This window comes from Pseudochaenichthys georgianus, chromosome 14 (genome assembly GCF_902827115.2).
Source record: "Pseudochaenichthys georgianus chromosome 14, fPseGeo1.2, whole genome shotgun sequence".
Lineage (NCBI taxonomy): Eukaryota > Metazoa > Chordata > Actinopteri > Perciformes > Channichthyidae > Pseudochaenichthys > Pseudochaenichthys georgianus.
The window spans coordinates 16,846,431-16,868,834 of record NC_047516.1 but is presented as its reverse complement, the minus strand read 5'-3'; the positions used below and the strand labels follow the sequence as shown (position 1 = coordinate 16,868,834).

The following is a 22,404-nucleotide window of genomic DNA, read 5'->3' as shown; positions in this document are numbered from 1 at the left end:
ACCCTCGCGGGAATATCTCCGCAATGGAGCGAGCTTAAGTTTCACTTTCGATTGCATGAAATAGCCCAGCGCAACACCTTCATCACACATGTTGCCACTTGCTTGTACCATTATCAGGCGATTTATAATCTGTTCTAGAAAAACGATGTGTTTTTTATATTTGTGGAGTTAGGTGGTCCGCGAGTGTTTTTTTATTGGTTAAGTGGTCCTTGGTATGAAAAAGTTTGAGAAACACTGCTCTATACCCTTTATTTTTATTTCATTACTATGTTCCTTCTTGTTTTGTACATAACATGTCACTGAATGTATCATACAGTAGTGTATCCCTAAGCCTAAGAACATATTTCAATGAGTAAGGATTCCTATCCGAGCCCAAAGCTTATGTTAAATAATTTTTGACAGATCCTAAGACCCTGCGGTGAGTATCATATTCTGGGCACAATATGCCAAATAAATTCATGAAATTACTCTTTAAGCTGCTCTTTTTATACATTATCTCCTGCTTCATGTGCTGCTAAATTGTTTTTTCCACAGTTATTGCTAGAGAAACTTTCTGGGTTTTAGTAGACAGCACTATTGTTACTCAACAGCAAATCATTAATCTCGACAATGAGCAATTTGGGGGGAAGACCCAGAAATCGACGCAGGTTCTGGTCCAGGCTCTCGTCACCTCACGCCTAGACTACTGCAACTCCCTCCTGGCTGGTCTACCTGCATGTGCCATCCGACCTCTGCAGCTCATTCAGAATGCAGCGGCTCGTCTGGTCTTCAACCTTCCTAAATTTTCCCACACCACGCCGCTCCTCCGCTCCCTTCACTGGCTTCCGGTAACTGCTAGAATTCACTTCAAGACACTGGTACTTGCGTACCATGCTGCGAATGGATCTGGCCCTTCCTACATCCAGGACATGGTTAAACCGTACACCCCAGCACGTGCTCTACGCTCTGCATCAGCCAAACGGCTCGCTGCACCATCGCTGCGAGGGGGACCCAAGTTCCCATCAGCAAAAACACGTGGGTTTGCTATCCTGGCTCCAAAATGGTGGAATGAGCTCCCCATTGAAATCAGGACCGCAGAAAGCTTACACACCTTCCGGCGCAGACTGAAAACTCATCTCTTTCGATTCCACTTCGAGCGATAGAATGACTAACAAAGAACTGCTAACAGAGCACTTATATACTAATAAAGGGCTGGCTTATCTAAAGCCAGTTGAGTAGCACTTGAAACGATTGGCTCTTTGAAACCTTATATGATTCTGTTTTCTTCAAGGTTGTGTCTTCCTGGTCGAATGTACTTATTGTAAGTCGCTTTGGATAAAAGCGTCAGCTAAATGCAATGTAATGTAAAAGTGTCTTTCCCAGGGACACAGCGACATGCTGACTGCAGTGGGGTTTGAACCTGTGCTCCCCTGATCCGAACACCAACGCACTAGTCCACTGCGCCATACGCCTCCTTAGGTCAATGAGAGTACACCCCCATGTTCCATGTCAGCGTTAACACTTAGTATCTCTTCTGTGACTAAAATATAACAGTGTGTATATCTCAAAGAACGGAGCTTGAATTAAATAGCAGGTCATTTGCAGCTGAGGAGACAAGCAGCTCTGCAGGAGGACACACACACTGAGCAAACTGCTTGTTATCCCACACAACAATTACATTAAATTCCCCGTGGTGTATAGCGATGCTGAGTCCACAGAAACAAGTACAACAGTGTTTAAAGTTGTTATGTACAAAGAACTCTATTAAAGATGTTTAGCCGATTAACATATACATTAGAAGAGAATGAGGAAGATACTTACTGTACATTATTAGATACGTCTAACTCCTCACATTCTTGTTGATTAGGCAATATTGCACAAATTGGAAGATGGAAAAGAGGATAATTAATACAGACTAATTTGTGCTTCTTATTGAGCTAGCTGATATGAAACAGTTAGAACAGTTAGTTTAAAATTGCAAATCAGATTAAAAGAGTCTGATATGGGTCTCCAGCGATGAAACACGTATTGATTGATTAAATATGAAGCCAACAGCTGTCTTTCCAATATAAATCTCAGAAAGCTAATAAGTTGCTTTTCAAAATGTGAACTCTTGACACAATAGATATACTGTTCAATAGATAAGGAGATTGGTCTTGAATGGTAATGTAAACAATGTGTTTAAAATATGAAACCGTTTAATACATCTTTTTTTTTAGATGCTGACAGTGTTACCCTTTTCTCACATTCAGCCTTCTCGTTTCTTATTAGAGGGTTCACAGTTTTCGAGATTGCAAAATATGGTCGTGACAAGATTTCCCTCCAGCAGCTCAGCCCCAGATGACCAAGGAGCTGCAGAGGTCACAGGAAAGAAAGACTTTTTGCTCCGGAAGCGTAGCATTCGTTGTTGTTTCCATATACTGTCTGTCTGTGCATATGTCACATTAGGTATCGCTTAACTAAAATGTCAAAAAGTGGTTGTATTGAAGTGAAATATTAGCAAATGCCAAAATAAATTGCTTTAAAAAAAATATTCGAAACAAGAGTTTTTGATTAAATTGCTTCTAAAATCCAACCCTGTCTCCTAAAAATTACGTTCCCACAGAACTAAACTGCATTCTCAATTACGTTTAGCTAGAAACGTATTTACTCCCACGTTACGTTTGTTATGAACGTATCTCAAATACGTTTATTTTCTACATATCTTCTAGAAACATGTTTTCTCCCAGGTTACGTTCCTTATGAACGTATCTGAAATACGTTTATTTTCTACATATCTTTGCCATTTATTGTCTTGCTTATAATGATGATAATAGTCATTTATAAATATCATTTTAGAGCACACCTTTGAAATCGACAATCGGGCTCGATATATGGTTAAATTAAAATCAGTAGGCGAGGCTGTAATTTCGCCAGCTGTTACTCTCATGTGCGAGGCAGAACATAATAGTTTTAACATGCCAAAAAGCTGCTGTGTCGTTCATTGCACCTCAAACATTAAAACAAATCCAGAGTTACGTGTTTCTGTACTTCCTCTAAGAAGAAAGGACAGTAACAGAAGAGCTCTGTGGCTTCAGGCTTGATCGCCGTTCAAATGACAGCGTTGGTTTCCCCAAAAGTGGGCGGGGCTGTAAAGTGAAGTAGATGTTACTGTCATCTATTATTCAAAACCATTCTATTTATTCTAACGTATTACATGCCAGTGTTTTATCTTTTTATTTATTTGTTTTTATTTTAAATCGTATAATGTCGGACTTTTTTTGTCGTCTTTGAGGAAAAGAAATGGGGTTTAGAGATTCAAAATACTGAAATCTGTATTTTTTAAAATCTCTTCCTTCTAATTTGTTATTCTTTTCTAAATAACACACTGTTATTTACTCACCAATAGCACACAATTATCCTTGTTTTTATTTATTCGTTTAATTCTATAATCTTGGGCATTTTAGCATGCTTTTTAGCCGTAAATAAAGTCACCAGAAACAGACGGGACATTTCGAGATTTAGGATGGCCCAAGACACTACACTACCCATAATCCACAGCTATCGTTTGGGACTACAGTCTCGTTGACAAACCCCGTGATGTTGCGCCGAGGTTACGCCGAGCGTCAAGCTCTTTGAAATGGAACGAAACCACGGCAGACTATTCAAAACTGGACTCGAACGCCCCACCAGAACTACACATGCTGGCTATTGTGTTTCGCAACATGTTCTCTATGGCACGTCTCTACTGGGAATTGTAGTTTTAAAAGACGTTTTTCCCAAATGTAGAAGTTGACAGTATTAAACTGTGTACAGCCCTGGAGGTTTAGGCGATAGGAAACACATTGGTGTGTAGTCTGTGTACACATTTAAAACATGTAATTACTAAATGGGTGAACATCGCTTGTATCCATAATGGGCAGCATTAATATATACCCACACGACAGCTCATTGTTACTTTGTAATTCTACTCCACTACAATTCAGAGGTTAACCTGGTATTTTTACTCCACTACATTTAGTTTAGTTACTTTGCAGATTCTGATTAATGATGTGGAATATAAACAACCCTTAAAGCAGACTTTAGTTACACCTGAATACAATTCAGGGAAGGTGATTGTCAAGTGCCAACAATCAGGAGAGATATTTGATAGTTGGTGCTTGAGAAGACTAAACATTTATCTGCAGATCTTTATAAAGTATATTCATTACTCGTTATTCTCTACTAATAGTTAATTAAAAACTGTATAATGGCTATTTTGCATATCCCTTTCAAGATTTCAAGGTTTTCTAAGGTGTATTGATCTTATACACAACTTGGGTCGCAGGTTCCTCAACAGACATCTATCAATATGTGTGTACTGTATACCTCCACCATTAAACTGTCATATTCTGCACATTTCTTATTCTATCTACATACATAAGAGTATAATTAATGTGTATAATATCATTTAAAATAAGTGTTTCAACATAGTTAACATTGCAGGAAAGCAATATTTTAGACATTAAGTACTTTGTCAGGCTTAATATTCATCTGTAGATAGATACCCCCAGAGCTTTTTTCTTGTTTAAAAGAAGACCTTAACCTAAAGTATTTTTTAATGTGTTAATAAAGGTTAATTCGTTTTTCTGTTTTGCACATCCTCCTATTAATATCTTTGTACATCCAGCACTAAACTGTTTTATTGTAGAGATCACTTAGTATCTTCTTGACTTTTTATATTCTATATTTCTATCATTGACCTTCTACTTTCCCCCTATGAAAGTATGTACTCTTAATATTGTTTTGATCAAATAAGATTATTCAACAAAAATAATTCAATAACATGCTTTAACCACTAGGCGGTGCACACAAGGTACACACAGCATACTAATAATAACTTTGTATTATTAGTGTAGACACTTATTTATAACATCTGAAGATGTGTAGTTTTATTCATGTTTTTTACATAATTTTACAGGATATTGCTATACTATTTCTCTTGTTTTACTTCTACACATTAATATCTGATTTGTAAAACATCACAGACAGAAAGGCATAGGCTATCCGTCATTTAATAGTAAGCTATTGAAATTGTGATTCCATAGATGTGTCTCCCATCACCCAAATCCCCTGACTATTCTATCAACTCAGTATTTAGATTCTTATATTCAAAGAAAATCAGTAATATCTTTAAAAACTACAAGTCCTTTTTTATCAGCTGTGCACCGTTATGGTGTAAATATAACCTATATACCAATTGGATCAAATATAAAAGTCAGCCGAATTACTATTGATACTGCAAGGAGACGTATTTTGTGAAAAGAAATTGAAGATGTTGTTTAATTGTTGATATATTTATGATCCACGTCAAGTATTCAGTTTTGGCAGCAGTTCTCCTGTTTGTCTCTCTCTATAAATAAAGAATTACGGCAGATGTGTAATATGTAATGCAGCCGAACCGTGTATTACAATGCCGTTATGTGATGACTTCCAAAGAGAAAAGCAAGCACACTCTGAATTAGGTATTATTTTATTTTTCGTTGTCGAATATCATATCTCCATATCATATCAACACCATATCCCAGCGTGCATTGCGGCTAAAACATCCAATCAACAAGCTTCAAGCTGAGGATCTTGGGTAATCAGTTTAGTGGGTTTGTGGTGTGTATCGCTCAAAATGTCCCGTCTGTTTCCGGTGACTTTATTTACGGCTAAAAAGCCCAAGATTATAGAATTAAATGAATAAATAAAAACAAGGATAATTGTGTGTTATTGTTGAGTAAATAACAGTGTGTTATTTAGAAAAGAATAATAAATTAGAAGGAAAAGATTTTAAAAAATACAGATTTCAGTATTTTGAGGCTCTGAGCCCCATTTATTTTCCTCACAGACGGAAAAAAAGTCCGACATTATACGATTTAAAATAAAAACAAATAAATAAAAGATAAAACACTGGCATATAATTTACGTTAGAATAAATAGAATGGTTTTGAATAATAGATGAGAGTAAATCTACTTCACTTTACAGCCCCGCCCACTTTTGGGGAAACCAGCGCTGTCATTTGAACGGCGATCAAGCCTTTTAATGTTTGAGGTGCAATAAACGACACAGCAGCTTTTTGGCATGTTAAAACTATTATGTTCTGCCTCGCACATGAGAGTAACAGCTGGCGAAATTACAGCCTCGCCTACTGATTTTAATTTAACCATATATCGAGCCCGATTGTCGATTTCAAAGGTGTGCTCTAAAATGATATTTATAAATAACTAATTATCATTATTATAAGCAAGACAATAAATGGCAAATATATGTAGAAAATAAACGTATTTAAGTTACATTCATAACTAACGTAACGTGGAAGAAAATATGCTTCTAGAAGATATGTAGAAAATAAACGTATTTGAGATACGTTCATAACTAACGTAACGTGGGAGAAAATACGTTTCTAGCTAAACGTAATTGAGAATGCAGTTTAGTTCTGTGGGAACGTAATTTTTAGGAGACAGGGTTGCTAAAATCACAGAATAAGTAGATTGACATCTTTGCATAAAATGGAGGGAATACTGGGTAAAAATCTGAATCACTTCCTTTTCCCCTGGGCTAAATCTACAAGGACCCCTTCTGTGAACACATGCTGAGTGTATAATCATCGCCCGCTAACGCCTTTGGTTTATAAGCACGCCTATCATCCTCAATTCTTAATCTTGTTTAATATTAAAGATGAAGGGGCTGTTACGGTTCAGAAACCAGATTTACATAAATCTAATTTATCATGACATTCATTGGAATCCACTCGTTGACCGGGAAGTCACAGGTGGCACATCATTATATTAAACTGTCAAAATGCAGTTAACTGAAAAAGATGCCTTGATGTTTCGAGTGACAAACTAAGAGCTTGTTCTCCTGTGAATAGAGGAAGGCTCAAACTGTCAAAGTGTTCTTAACTTAAGACTGTAAATAATCCGAGTTGTGGCTCTTGCTTTTACAAAGATCCAGCTGTATCCACAACTTGATTCTGGCTGAATTTCAGCAATAAGACCTCCAAAGAGATTCCAACCTTTCATTTTTTGGGCAACTATCCAGTCTTCTGCCAAGGCTTTACGGCAAAAAGTTGAGTGTGTTGAAACTGGATCAAGTTTTATGGAAAACACTTTTCTGGATTTCCCTTTCCTGTCAGGGTGTTAGCCGTTAGCTCTGTAATGGTTTTGTTTACCCTGCTAGCACAAAAGCTTTGGATCGCTGGGAGTAGAAGGTTTACAGGTCCGGTGGGGTGGAAATACTGGTGGGTAGCGTCTCCTGTTGAGGCACATTATCTGTGTAAGTGTAATGTACATTAATCATATTTACGATTTATTAATTAATTGCACTTTGAACCTGAAGGGTCGTCAAATGGGATCCTGTTACTTTAATATGAAGATATAAAAATCCTATTATATTCATGTTTTTAATAGGGAACTTAATATGTACTTAATAAATCCCTCTTGGTGGCTCATTTGCACGGAACATGTTTCAAAGAGCACAGCTTTTCCACGCTTTTCCACTTCCTGCTGATCACCTTGGGGACTGTTAACTAGACTGTTAACTAGTCGGAAAGAACCAGGGGTCACAAGTGTAGTTATATTTTCTATTTATCCTTTATCCTTTATCCAGTGTTAAATGAGAGAATCTACTTGTGTTGCTCTTGGTATAATGAAGTAAAACATGTGGAGCATTAGTATGTGTTGTGAAGTGCTTTCTGGAGCATCTCTCTCTGGTAAAAAAATGAAATTACCCATCCTGTATATGTTGATGAGACAAGTCTGTCGTACGAAAGTACTATGACATGGCATTTTAATGTAAAAAAAAACACTTACAACAGCGGCGCTCGTCAGCTCCATTGGGACAGTCTTTGTGTCCGTTACACTGCAGAGCCTGTGGGAGGCAGTCACTCATGTTCCCACATGGGAAATGGCCGAGTGGGCATATATCATCGACTTCCTGCTTGTTGCCCAAGAGAGCTGAGGGAGAGATGGACAAAAGAGACTGAGATTAAATGGGTTATTCTCACAAAAGTGTCACATTTCAGCTGTCTACATTCAGTTAAGGGGAAAAGTGTGACTCATATAAGTTAAAATCAAAACTTCACAGGAAATATTTCAAAGTAAGGGAAGGTAGTGGTAACACTTTATGGTAAGGGTACATGAATCATCATGAATTCATGCATTACTTAATGCATGAATTCCAGGCCAAAAAGCTGACCAGTCACAGCAATTCCAAGTGTTGTAATCATGATTAACTAAGCATACTTCATCATGTTTGTGCCCCTTCAAATAAAGTGGTGACCTGTTCCGTCGGTTACACTGATAAATAACTATGATTAACAATAACAATGGTTATTAACCATTTGGTGCTCATGCATCAATCATCTTTGTGATCCCTCAAATAAAGTCAGCCCTTATGTCTATTTCGGCATCATGTATTTGGCAATATTACAAATGCAAATTAGATCATAATTTTGGACTTAATTTAAATGATCAATTATATAGTTAGGACTTTTTTATGTATCATACAGTATTATCTTAAAGCTAACATACCATTAAAGATAACTCATTCTTAACACACTTTAATTTATAATTCAAAGCCAACAAGATCACATTTTCACATACACTGTATCATGTCACATAAGAAAGCAGTAAAAAATGTCGGCAAAGACACAGGATTAGGAGGCCTAGGGAGGACGTGGATTACCACATAACAATTTAAAGTATATGGGATCACACAGCAAGGCTCAATGTAACCATACTAACTTGTACTTACCGTGAAATACAGAGGTTAATAAAAACAATATTTATAGGGACTGTTAGGGAATAATTTGCTTAGGTATTCAACCTTTGACACAGTTCATAATTTTTTTATTCATTTTTACCAATATATATTTTCTTTATGTATCGCATTTTAAATTATTTTATCCTTTTTATTCCTCCTTCACTGGATTCCTCAAAACCACCTGCAGAGAGAAGTAATTCTAAAAACTTGCGGCCTGTCCTATGTGGAATCTTTTAATTTATGAACCTGGGTCCTGCTGATTTTAATCACACTTCATTTTAAGACAATTCGTTTCTTATTATTGTGTTTAAATTATTATGTGGTAATCCACATCCTCCCTAAAGTAGGCCTCCTAATCTTGTGTTTTAGCCGACATTTTTTACTGCTTTCTTATGTGACATGATTTGTGAATATGTGATCTTGTTGGCTTTGGATTATAAATGAAAGTGAGTTAATATTATGAATGAGTTATCTTTAATGGTTTGTGAGCTTTAAGATAATACTGTATGATACATAAAAAAGTCCTAACTATATCATTGATAATTTAAATTAAGTCCAAAATTATGATCTAATTTGCATTTGTAATATTGCCAAATACATGATGCCTAAATAGACATCAGGGCTGACTTTATTTGAGGGATCACATAGATGATTGATGCATGAGCACCAAATGGTTAATAAAGGTGATTTCACATAGGCCATTAATCATATGTTATTTATCAGTGTAAACGACGGAACAGGTCACCACTTTATTTGAAGGGGCACAAACATGATGAAGTGTTACGTGCTCCCTTTTCTGTTGTCTTCTCTTTCTCTCTGCTGCGCAGGTACACCTGGTCCGCCCCTGGCTCTGCCTCCCCCAGGTGTACTACATGAATGAATTCATGCTTTTTCATGCATGAATTCATGATGATTCATGTACCCTTACCATAAAGTGTTACCCAAAAACAAATGTTGGGGGGACATTGACTTTCAGTTGCATGATGATATGTTATTGGTGAGCCTCATTAATAAAGCCTGTTAACCACTCAGCCTTTATAGTATTTAAGGTTATATTTGTGGAGACAATAACGCCACTTAAACCGTGTCTTCTTTAACTCCCACAGCCTACACTCCCATATTAATGAGAAATGAGGGTTATAAAAATGCTCTGATTCATTAAGCTCCACTTTGAGATGTTCCTAGTTTGTAAATTGGTTAACAGAGGACTCATTTATGTCAGTCATTTTGTTTTTAAACGTTTTTCATGATCCTTCAAGGTGCATTATTTATGACCACCCTATACTTCTGTCCAAACCTCAAGTTAGCCACAAGACGATTAAGTTGTCAGAAAATACTTTATTTTAGCTGTTCATTTACTGCAGCCTTTCATGGATCTGGCATGTAAAACAAGACACGAACAAATCCCTCATTATCACTTGCCAGCAAACACAAAAGCTCTAGCTCTAGCTCTAAAAGCTAGTAGATCATTTTAATTAAAAAATTAAAAATGTTATAGATGCCATTGCTCCAACTAAGGTAAAGGAAGTGTCTGGCAAGAAAATATCTCCATGGAGAAAGGCCATGACCGTGAAAACAGAAAAAAGAGAGTGTCGAAAAGCTGAACGCAGGTGGCGAAAAACAAATCTCCAGGTTCACTTTGAAATCTATAAAGAGAGACTTGGCCTTTATAATTTGGAATTGAAAAACGCACGACAATCGTTCTTCTCTGACATCATTATCAAAAACAAAAACAACGCACGTGCCTTGTTTGCTACCGTCGACAGACTAACTAACCCCCCAGTGTCAGTAGCCTCTGAATTTCTATCCACGCAATGATTTTGCCTCCCTTTTCACTGACAAAATTCAGACAAGCAGTCAGTGCCTCTGCATCAGGTACAGCAAATGTGTTGTCTCTGTGTCCACTTAACATCAAGTCAAACACCATGACACAATTCCATCAGATTAATGATAAAAACCTAGAGGACATTATACAACTTCTGAAATCCTCCTCCTGCTGCCTTGATATTATTCAACAGGATTTTTCAAAGATGTTTTGCCTTGCGCCATGCAAGGCAAAACATCTTTGAAAAATCAGTTCTCATTCATAACACTCCGTTCGATGTCTCACTATGGGATGCGCCTCATCGCGGAGCAAACAGAAGCATCAATCTCATTACGCCAATCCTGATTGGCTGGTGATCTTGACGTCAGCGTCATGGGTAATCACCCCCTATAAGTAGCTTGCGCCACAAAGCATGCGTCATTCAAACACCTCTTCTCGCTTCAGAGCACATCTCACAGTAGCCGGGCAAGCTTCACTGTCCACAGACTGAACCCAAATACCCATTTCGGTCGACGGGCGCTCGCCGGCTACTCCTTCTGCTTCGCAGGAAGACGGTAGTACTAACGCTGTTAGTTTTTAAAATCGAACTCGCCCTTCTCTTCCCGGGAAAGTAAGGCAGGTCCATTTTTTTTTTTTTTAAGCTAGCAGCACACCTGTTGCCAGCTCGCTCCCTCTCTACCGACACCACGGTAGCGAGGAAGTTTTTTATTTTCTCTTCTCCACGGAGGGGAAAAGGATTAAAAAGGAGCATACTGCCACACCAGTCAGTATTCTCCGGGAATAAAAGACCCACACCGTCCTTTTTCTCCGGATTAAGGACAAGGTGGTAATACCTTTTTCTCCCGTCCCACCTGTCGAGAGCGGGCCCTCTCCACGCCACGAGGCGACCAAGATGGACGCCCCTCTCCCTCACACCAGAGGAGTCAGGGACTCGGTGGCTCGACAGGTCTGTTCGTCCTGCCTCGGGCTGGAACACGCCCGAGGCGCGATCGACAACCCCGGCTCATGCGGACATTGTGTCCGCTTCACCGTTAAGAGCCTCCGCCGACGGTTAGCAAGACAAGCTAGCCTGTCGGAACAGGACCCCCCCATGTCCACGGACCCGCCTGCCGGCAGTCAAGACATGGGGGCATCCGCCACAGAGAGTGAACCCCTCTCCGTGTCGGTCTGGGGCTCACTATCTGCTATGGCTATAGAACCGGAATCCCGCGCCCTGGCAGGCCGGGACCCGGTGACGGCAAGACACGCGGGAACGGTTTCCCGCGCTCCACCAAGCTGGGGCTCCCGGTTAGACCTCACCATGGTCTCACCCGCGGAGGATGTCCTCGGGCTGGACTACGAGGAGGACGAAGAGGAGGACGCCTTGGCGTTCCTCCTGTCCGAATCGGATGAACAGGAAGAGGACACCTTCATGTCACCGGCTCAGGCTGCAAAGCCTGAGGCAAGTGCTGCTCTCCCGGGCGATAGCGCACCAGCTTCGCCCGGTCTGAGCATGGACCTGCAGGCCGTGTGCAAACGCGCTGCGGTCAGACTCAACGTTCCGTGGTCTGAAATGGCCAAGGAGACCTCCAGGTCCCGCTACGAGGGGAAACACCTTCCCCAAGCAGCGGGCAAAAAGAGGCAACTCCTCCCGGTCTTCCCGGAAATGTTGGATGAAGTGTCGGTCTCGTGGAGAGACCGGCCCTTCAGCAACAAGGTCCCAATCCAGGGTGCCTACTCCCTAGACTGCGACGGAATGGAGAAGCTCGGCCTGCTCCGCATGCCACCCATGGCTCACCTTCTACCAAAGGTGCGCCCGTCACCAAGCAGGAACCCCACGCTGCCAGCAAAGTCGGACCGTTTTCAGTCAGCAATGACTGAAAAGTCCTACAAAGCTGCAGCGTTGTCCGCCAGGGCCCTGAATGTGTCCTCGATGCTAACCTCCTACCAAGCGGAGCTCTGCGAGGACCTGTCGGGTAACCCGGGGGCAGCCACTCTGGACGAGATGGCAGCGGTCACGGACATTTGTCTCCGTGTCCAACGCTGCGCCGTCCAGGCCACGGGCAAGGTAATGGGGATCATGGTGGTGCAGGAAAGAGCGAGATGGCTCAACCTCACCACTCTCCCAGACCGGGAAAAGGAGGATGTGCTGGATATGCCCATCGTTCCCGAGGGAATTTTCGGCTCCGCTCTCGCCTCCATGCAAAGGAGGTGTGAGACGAAAAAGAGGGAGGACGAGGCACTCCACCTCTGCCTCCCTCGAAGGGTCCAGCCGCTGCTTTCGCAGCAGCAGTCCTCTGCCCAGGCTGCCTCGAACTCTGCTCGGTTTAAAGCACCGAAGACACAGAGGCAGATAGGGTATGTCAGACATGTCAGACAGGCTGATAGGGTATTTACGAAGGTCGCCCGGTGAGAGGTCTCTAGAGCAGAGACCTCCAGCGGGCGCACGTAAATCACCCGGAGCTTTTAGCGGTGTTCCCCACCCTAAAACGCTTCCTGCCTTCTCTCAGAGGACACCATGTCCTCGTGAGGACAGACAACACGATATCATGTATGAACCGCCAAGGGAGGTTGCGTTGTCTCCAGTCACACACACTGGCACACAAACGTATCCCTTGGAGCGGCAGACGTCTCCTCTCTCTGAGAGCGACACAGGTACCGGGAGTGATGCACCTCGGGACAGAACTACTGTCCAGAGGTGCACCACTCTATGCAGACTGGACTCCACATCAAAGGATCGTGAGTCCGCTGTGGGTGCGTTACGGCGGAGCCGCGTTAAATCTGTGCGCATAAAGAAAAAATGCTCAATGACAGCTGTTCTCTTTAATGCACGATTTAAACGCACTGTTAGGCGGGGACGCACTCGTACACGATTGACCTCCGGGTCCTCTGTACGCGTTCCCACCCCTGGCTCTGTTACCCCCAACTCTGGCCAGAGTGAAGGAGCAACGCCACACACTTACTCTGATGTTTCCGCCCTAGCCCGCAACATATACGGGCTGGCGGAGATATATCAGCTGTTGTGCGGGCAGCCATGGCAGCCCCCACCACGCAGGGACAGATTGTCTCAGGCGGGGGGGGCGATCCTTCACCCACGCCCAGAGCGCGGGGCACTATGGGCCTGACCCGTGAGTGGCACAATCTGAATACAGTGGGACTCCCTCAGAAGGTGATAAACACTATTCAGAGTGCGAGAGCTTCCTCCACCAGGTCTCTTTACGACTGTAAGTGGAGGGTGTTTGAGGAGTGGTGCCTTCAAGAAGGACACATCTCTTTTCAATGTCCTGTCGGGGTGATTTTATCATCTCTACAGGACTTGATCGATAAACACAGAGCTTTCTCCACGATCAAGGTGTACCTGGCTGCTATTGCTGCATGCCATGTGGGCTTTGAGGGTAAGACGGCTAGCCAACATCCTTTGGTCTGCCGTTTTATGAAGGGAGCTCGCAGGCTCCTCCCTGTCTCCAGGTCGCTGGTGCCCTTATGGGACCTGGCAGTGGTTTTAAATGGGCTCAGAATGACCCCATTTGAACCCCTGGAAGGAGCTGACATGAAACATCTGTCACTCAAGACAGTGCTGTTACTGGCCCTGGCATCCGCCAAGCGGGTCAGCGATATTCATGCACTGTCTGTACATCCCTCATGCACTCAGTTCGCCCCAGGGCAAACGAGAGTGTTGTTGAAACCCAACCCTGCCTTTACACCAAAGGTGGTTGGTTCGTGTACCCCAATTGACATTGAGGCATTTCCTCCGCCGCTGGTTTCCTCCGGGGAGCAGCAGCAGGATCTGTTGTGTCCAGTCCGGGCTTTACACACATATATGGACAGATCAAAGGAGCTTCGTCTTAATGACCAACTCTTCGTGTCCTGGGCTAACCCTCACAAGGGCAAGCCTGTTACTAAGCAACGGCTTTCCCACTGGATTGTGGAGGCAATTGCTTTGGCCTATACGAGTCAGAATTTGCAAGCACCTTCGGGTCTGCGGGCTCACTCGACTCGGGGCCTGGCTACATCCTGGGCTTTGTTCAAGGGTGTTTCCATCCAAGACATCTGTGCAGCGGCGAGCTGGTCCTCGCCGCTCACTTTTGTCCACTTTTACAGGCTAGACGTCTCCGCTCCAAGCGTGGCCCGAGCAGTGCTGGGCACCTTGTTGAGTCGGGACTCTACCTGTTAAATTCTGGTTGATCGGTGATTTTCGAGATAAGCTCGTCTGGCAATACGGGAGCTACAATATCCCATAGTGAGACATCGAACGGAGTGTTATGAATGAGAACTATAGGTTACTTACATAACCCCAGGTCTCAGAGTAACATGAAGTGAGATGTCTCACCAGACGGCCCTCCTTGCTATGGTGAAGCGAGAAGAGGTGCTTATTTTGAATGACGCATGCGTTGTGGCGCAAGCTACTTATAGGGGGTGATTTCCCCTGACGCTGACGTCAAGATCACCAGCCAATCAGGATTGGCGTAATGAGATTGATGCTTCTGTTTGCTCCGCGATGAGGCGCATCCCATAGTGAGACATCTCACTTCATGTTACTCTGAGGACTGGGGTTACGTAAATAACCTATAGATCTACTTCATATAGTAAACAAATCTCTTCAATCAGGTATTTTTCCACAGGCCCTGAAAACTGCAGTCATTAAACCGCTCTTAAAAAAGAATAATCTAGATGCTTCAGTAATGAACAATTACAGGCCCATATCAAACCTCCCATTTCTAGGTAAAATCATTGAAAAAGTTGTTTTTCAACAGTTGAGTAATTTCTTGCATTTAAATAGTTGTTTCGATGTGTTCCAGTCAGGCTTTCGTCCAAACCACAGCACTGAGACTGCTCTTGTAAAGGTCTTCAATGACATCCACTTAAACACAGACAGTGGCAGAACTTCAGTGTTAGTATTATTAGATCTCAGTGCTGCGTTTGACACTGTTGACCACAGCATATTACTAGACCGACTGGAAAACTGGGTAGAACTTTCGGAAACAGTTCTAAATTGGTTTGAATCCTACTTAAAGGACATAACCAACTTTGTTTCTATAGGTAAATACACATCTGAGTTGACAAATATGACATGTGGGGTACCTCAAGGCTCCATCTTGGGGCCTCTTCTCTTTAACGTCTACATGCTACCACTGGCTTAGATAATGAAGAACAACAAAATAAGTTACCATAGCTATGCAGATGACACACACATTTACATAACCATTTCACCAGGAGACTATGCTCCAATTCAAACACTGAGTAAGTGCATTGAACAAATCAATGACTGGATGTGTCTGAACTTTCTCCAATTAAACAAAGATAAAACTGAGGTAATGGTTTTTAGAGCAAGGCAGAACGTTTAAAAGTTAGCGCTGAGCTTCAGTCTGCAATGTTCAAAACAACAGATAAAGCCAGAAATCTAGGTGTAGTCATGGACTCTGACCTGAGTTTCAACAGTCACATTAAAACAGTTACTAAATCAGCCTACTATCACCTAAAGAACATATCTAGGATTAAAAGACTAATGTCACAGCAGGATTTGGTAAAAACTTGTCCATTTTTTATCTTCAGTAGACTCGACTACTGCAATGGTGTCTTCACAGGTCTCACTAAAAAATCTATTAGAAAGCTGCAGCTGATTCAGAACGCCGCTGCTCGAGTCCTCACTAACACTAAGAAAGTGGATCACATCACTCCTGTTCTGAAGTCTTTACACTGGCTTCCTGTGTGTCAAAGAATAGATTTCAAAATACTGCTGCTGGTTTATAAAGCTTTGAATGGTTTAGGCCCAAAATACACTTCTGACCTCCTGCTAAATTATGAACCATCCAGATCTCTCAGGTCTTCAGGGACTGGTCAGCTTTCTGTCCCCAGAGTCAGAACTAAACATGGAAAAGCAGCGTTTAGTTACTATGCTCCAAATATCTACCAGAAACCTGCAGGTCCGCTGCAACTCTTACTACTTTTAAATCCAGGCTGAAGACTTTTCTTTTTGTCGCTTCTTTTAATTGAACTATTCATATCTTAGACTGCACTGTAACTTTTATCCATGTATTTTTTTCTTTTAATGTTTCTTTTATTAGCTTTTCTTTTTAATGACTGATTTTAAATGCCATTTTCTTAATGTCTTTCATTTTTTGTAAAGCACTTTGAATTGCCTTGTGTTGAAAAGTGCTATATAAATAAACTTACCTTGCCTTGCCTTACTCACTTCTGAAAGGGCACACTTCTATTCCTACCGTCATCCAATATAAACACACCTAAAATGACTTCCTTGTACCTTTGCAATAAGCCCTATATTGCTACAACCTACAGTTGGCTCATGTATTCCTTAAGAAGAGTGATTAAGAAAAGCAAACAGAGGATCCAGGAGACATTTCCAGGTAAGTGACCCACAGCAAAGAATAACAGAAATAGAGGATAAAGATGAACAAGCAGCACACAAATGCCTCCTCTTTATGCAGAAAGGCACTAATTGGTAACAAGGAGCTGCTGAGGAGGACCAGAGCTGGGAACAGTGAGACAGATGAGCATTTGTTTGTGACATCTCTTTTAAGTATATACAGAATACACTTTTATATTATTATGGAATTAACCAACTCTAGTACAAGTTAGTCTCTCAGGTGAGAATAGTTTTTGTTTTTCATTGAGGATTACTCAAGTGGTCATTTTTTTGTATCACTACTTTTTTCAACTTTCATTAAGCCAACTTCTGACATGGTGGCAGTTCTGCAAAGCACTAACTCTCTCATTATGCTAACATAACATTAACAGAAGTTATCAAACCCCACCCTAAGAAACTCTTTTTTTTAACGAAGAAAGTGTGTAAGAGAACTGAAAATGTGTTTGCCTTAATGGTGAGGAAGACAAAAGATCTGCAGAGTTTGGTTTTTCATGTTTTGTCTCTGGTTATATCAGGACTTATTGTTCTGCATTGACCGTAGTTCAAAGCCAGTGTTTCTGCTAATACAATGTCAAAATGAGATTCTTGAATGCTACACTTGGTTAGACAAAGCCGGTCTGCAACATCTGAATCAAACACTTTGAAAAACAAAATGTTCTGCTCCTGTTTGATCTCAGACTTGTGTCTTTTTTATCAGCGTCTTCCCTCAGAGAGGCCTTTCAGTCTTGTTTGTTTTTGTTTTAACCTACACACATTAAATCCCACAGCAGAAGTCACAAATAAATGCTGAGTCTTGCCACAGTGATCACAGTCGTATGGCATTCACAATATAACCATTTAAGCCACTCAAAAACCAGAACACAAACTCAAATTTAGATGTGCAGGACTATTAAATTAGACTGCTTGTGGTCAATTTGAAATGTGTTTCATTTCATTTCACAGTGACACTTTGGGTGATCTTTCATGCTTGAGAGAATCAAGCATGAAAGATCACCCAAAGTGTCACTGTTTCATTTACCATTGTTGGGGGATTAATTGCCTATCTATTTTTATAGGCAATTTATTCTAGAGCCCTGCAGTAATGGCCCAAAACAGTCTGCATCAATCTATATTTTATCCATATATCATGTTTCAGTATATATATCAGTATATATTTAAAGTGCTGACATTTACTTTTAATGGGCTAAAACTCCCAACTGATCACTTAAAATTGATGTAAACAACCTCAAACCTGAGTCAACACTTTACCTCTACAATAAATATTTGTCTCAAACCCAATGCGCTAGGGGGATAGAGCCAGCCCAGCACAACAACATATTATGTAAATGTTGTTGTTATTACTCGCAACATCAGTATAGCCATCATGCTGAATAGGCAAAGACAATCACAGCATTCATAAAAAAGGAAAACTGCAGAGAAAGAACAACTTTCTCAAGGGAAGGCCTACATGCTATGAGAAGAGACTGAAAAGAGAAACCTCTACATCACTGTTTGCCAAAGATGAGAAAATGTCCTGCACTGTCCAGAAAATAATAGCAATGAGAAAACAGATCCACCAGAGTAAATATTTGATTACCTCTTGACACATGGATGTGAATTAGCAGCCCCACTTTGTGTTTTGTCTTTCTATATATGGCAAGTGATTTTATTAAAGGTGGGGTAGGTAATTTTGGAGAAACAAGCTCGAGTGCGCTAGGATTTGAAAGTACACAACCGGAAAAAATCTGCCACTTCCTTACAGAGCCCCTCCTCCAACACACACGAACGCGCACATGACCAATGAGGGCACGAGATAAGTTTGTGCACAGGTGGAAGGCTGACAGGCAGGTAGGCCATCCAGTTATTTTAGCTAAAATGATTGGTCATGCTTTTTACAGTACTACGGCTTCCACAGATGACATTTTTGTATGGATTTTTTGTCAAAGCACTTAAGATATTCATCACTATCGGGATGTTAAGAGCATTCCATGGAATATAACAAAAAGTTTATCTCGAGCCAGTTTCTTAAACTTACCTACCCCACCTTTAAGTGGTCTCACAGCGGCCGAAGCGTCATCTGCCAACTCATTCAAATAAGTGCCAAGCCAGCAATGTTTGATGCATACAGTAGCTATTGACAACCATCACTTTGAGCTTAGTCTCACAATGTTTCTGACACAGGCAGAAGCTGTAGCAAACATTTGAAAATGATATGTTTGGGTGAAAACACTGAATGTAATAGTGTTGTTTGTTCATCGTTTCGCACAGAACTACATTTTATAGACAGAGTGGGGTAACGAGGGGTTGAGGGAGAGGTTTATTTTATAGTTAAATGATCCTGCTACATTTGTCACTCAGCCAAAAATAAACTTTCTCTGATGTTTTGTTCTGAATTTGGTGAAAACTGCTCAAAATGTGTAGGAGGAGTAGCCAATTCAGTGGTAAATCCATATTGATGCATATGGATGTGGCTTATATAATTTGGCTATATATTTCTGTACTCACTCCTTGCAGTTAAATGATTACAAGCTAAAACATCAAGTTCATTGCTTTAGGACTAGCATCTGTCAAAATTGCACCAAATTCGACAACACACTCCCTTGGGTCTTGAACAATACACAAGTGTGAGGAGCACAACTTACAGATAGACAAAGTTGCCTGGCTTTATTGTTAGAAGTCAATCTTTAACTATTAAAAATAAGAACAAAAGTAGCTATACCACTCATTGTATGCAAGTGTGTTAAAAGTGCAGTCGCTATTGCTACATTATTCTTTGTGTGTGGCGTCATCACCATGTTTACATCTGCAGGGTTGAACTATTGCTTTTTGTGGTGGTGCAGGTGGTGTGTTGTGTTGTTCTGACGATTAACTCTCCCTCCGTCTGTTCAAAGTAAATTGGTCAGTTTGCCAAGGGTTTTATATTCTAATTGCTTACTGTGTTTTATAAACAAAATACATGACTATTGCAAATATGACATTAACTAAAAACTGTCTGGCAAAGCTTCCACCTACACATGTAGACCATGTAGACTAGAGACAATAGAAAAATAAAACTTTGTATCAGTCCACCAGTCCCTCAAGATGCTTTCCAGCCGCAAAGAGCAGATTCAGTTTGACACAACGCCTCGTTGAGAGGTAAAAAACCTTCACATATCGAGACTGGAAGCAAAAAATCTCATACGTTGCAAGCCTCTGTGGCCCTTCAGTCTGAAGGATGCTTCTAATTGCATCATTACTGCACTCAGTGGTCAACGGCACAAATAAAATATGTACTGTAAAAGGATTGAGTTACCCTGCAGACAACCAGTAAAGAATCCTGATCTCTGCTCTACGGTCTCTACTGCTCTGGAATCTCTGCTTGAGGCTCAGAAAAATCGAAATCTCCTGTTGGTACGCTAACTTCCCCCTTTCTCTGCAGACAGAAAATAATTGATGTGAGCAATAGTCTGCGTAATCTGATGTTATCTGACATATATTTCATTATAAATTGGCTCAGTGTCTGTTGAGATGAACCTGAATGGGACTCTGTCTGACTGTCAGACTTAGAAAACGGTAAAGCAGTTACTCTGATGCTTTAAAACCCGGACACTGAATTTAAGCTCTCCTCCATTGCCCTGATGGAAAATATTTGATTTATTGTGAATATTTGAAGAAATTAATTCAGAGAAATATGTATAACATTCTTTAAAAGGGTTCCTCACTGAGCAGGAGTGTCACAAATACAACTATAATCTTTTATATTTCTTACCATTATATAATGATCAGTGTAACTGTAGGAAATACATTTTATAAGCCATTTTCGATTAACAAGCCAAATAACACCCGTTTCGGAGTTGTTGTTCCATCAAAAGGAGTGTTAATTTCTGCATACTTATTGTGCCAGCAATTACAGCTCGTTTCCCGATTTGGAACAAAACAAAACAGAATATCTGTCCCTGTACGGCCGCTCAACACTCTCAGTGTTTCGTTTTGTGTCAAAAATAAATCCTCATTCATGAAACATTTTGACACTAAAGGAGAGAAGATTAGTCACAGGCTGGGAGGTGAGGGGGTGTGAGACAATTATGTGAAATGTAACTGCTCTACCCCATGCTGTTTGGGAAATCCCTTTGAATATAATCATCTTAAAGATTGAGATGTAACAGTTTACTAAAAAGAACTGTCGATTTGTCATAATTATTATTCCCTAAATAATCTCACTTAGACAATTCATTATAAATCTTTTCAAGGTTTTATTTTTTTTAAACTAACTCAATATGTAGTAAGTCCCTAAAAAAGTATCATTGTCCTTGTGATGATACTGAAAAATCTCGCAGCCTTTTCACCTCCTTCTCTGATAGAAAATTCATCCTATTAATAAAATATGATAAATAAAATCAAGTACTTATATTACCTCTCATCTCAGTGTGAGTGAGGTGGATAAGCAAAATGAAGACAGGTACGTCCATCCTGAGGCGCAGAAGTTTTCCAGCACTCATGTCTCTTCGGCTGTAACGCCTCAAACCGATCCACGATATGAGTCCCTGTGAAAAAACGACAGATAATTCAGCCAAAGTCCCGGTCTGTCCAAAATGTTAGAGCATGCCCGACATCTAAAAAAACCCGAGAGAGCGAAGTAAGCCATCGGATGAATTGTGAAGTGGTTGCACGGTGCGCAAAATCAGCGACATGCTCTCCAAATACTGTCCTCCCGGAGTTCTCAGAAGACTCTGCTTAGATCTCCCGTACAGCCGACTGCGGTGTGACAGAAATAATGTGCGAAAAAGAAATTGGCACCATGACTGATATATCTTTTTGAAGAGAGGGGGGGTGGAAGCCTCTGCGGGTGTGTGTGTGTGTGTGTGTGTGTGTGTGTGTGTGTGTGTGTGTGTGTGTGTGTGTGTGTGTGTGTGTGTGTGTGTGTGTGTGTGTGCGCGCGTGTGTGTGAGAAAATGAGAGAGAGACGGGGGGGGAGTACTTCCTGTGAAATAAAAGGAGCATTTATTGCACCCATGTTACAGGACCGGGCCCTGTACAGTATGCTCCTCAGGCCTATAACTACACTGATTTATATCGGCTTTATTTCCCAATCTTGGAACAAATAATTGTCTTTTTTTTCTAGTATTATTTGTGAGGCGGTTCCCACAGATAGGCTAGGCTTCTTAAATACACTGAACAAAAATATAAATGCCACACTTGTGTTTTTGCTCCCATTTTTCATGAGATGAACTCAAAGATCTAAAACATTTTCTATATACACAAAATAACCATTTCTCTCAAATATTGTTCACAAATCTGAAAGAATCTGTGATAGTGAGCACTTCTCCTTTGCCGAGATAATCCATCCCACCTCACAGGTGTGGCATATCAAGATGCTGATTAGACAGCATGATTATTGCACAGGTGTGCCTTAGGCTGGCCACAATAAAAGGCCACTCTAAAAAATTTCACAATGCCACAGATGTCGCAAGTTTTGAGGGAGCGTGCAATTGGCATGCTGACAGCAGGAAT

General features: G+C 41.0%; 1 protein-coding gene across 1 annotated transcript in view; it reads right to left on the bottom strand.

Annotated features, from left to right (window-relative positions):
- Nucleotides 1–21,404, bottom strand: part of rxfp2a (relaxin family peptide receptor 2a) — a 98,599-nt gene extending 77,195 nt beyond the window's left edge. The window contains exons 1-2 of the mRNA XM_034099061.2: nucleotides 21,308–21,404; nucleotides 7,795–7,938 (exon numbers count right to left, since the gene is read on the bottom strand). Of these exons, the coding sequence (XP_033954952.1) occupies nucleotides 7,795–7,938; nucleotides 21,308–21,392 (229 nt within the window). The 5' untranslated portion in view covers nucleotides 21,393–21,404. The remainder of the gene's footprint in view (nucleotides 1–7,794; nucleotides 7,939–21,307) is intronic.
- Nucleotides 21,405–22,404: the final 1,000 nt, after the last annotated feature.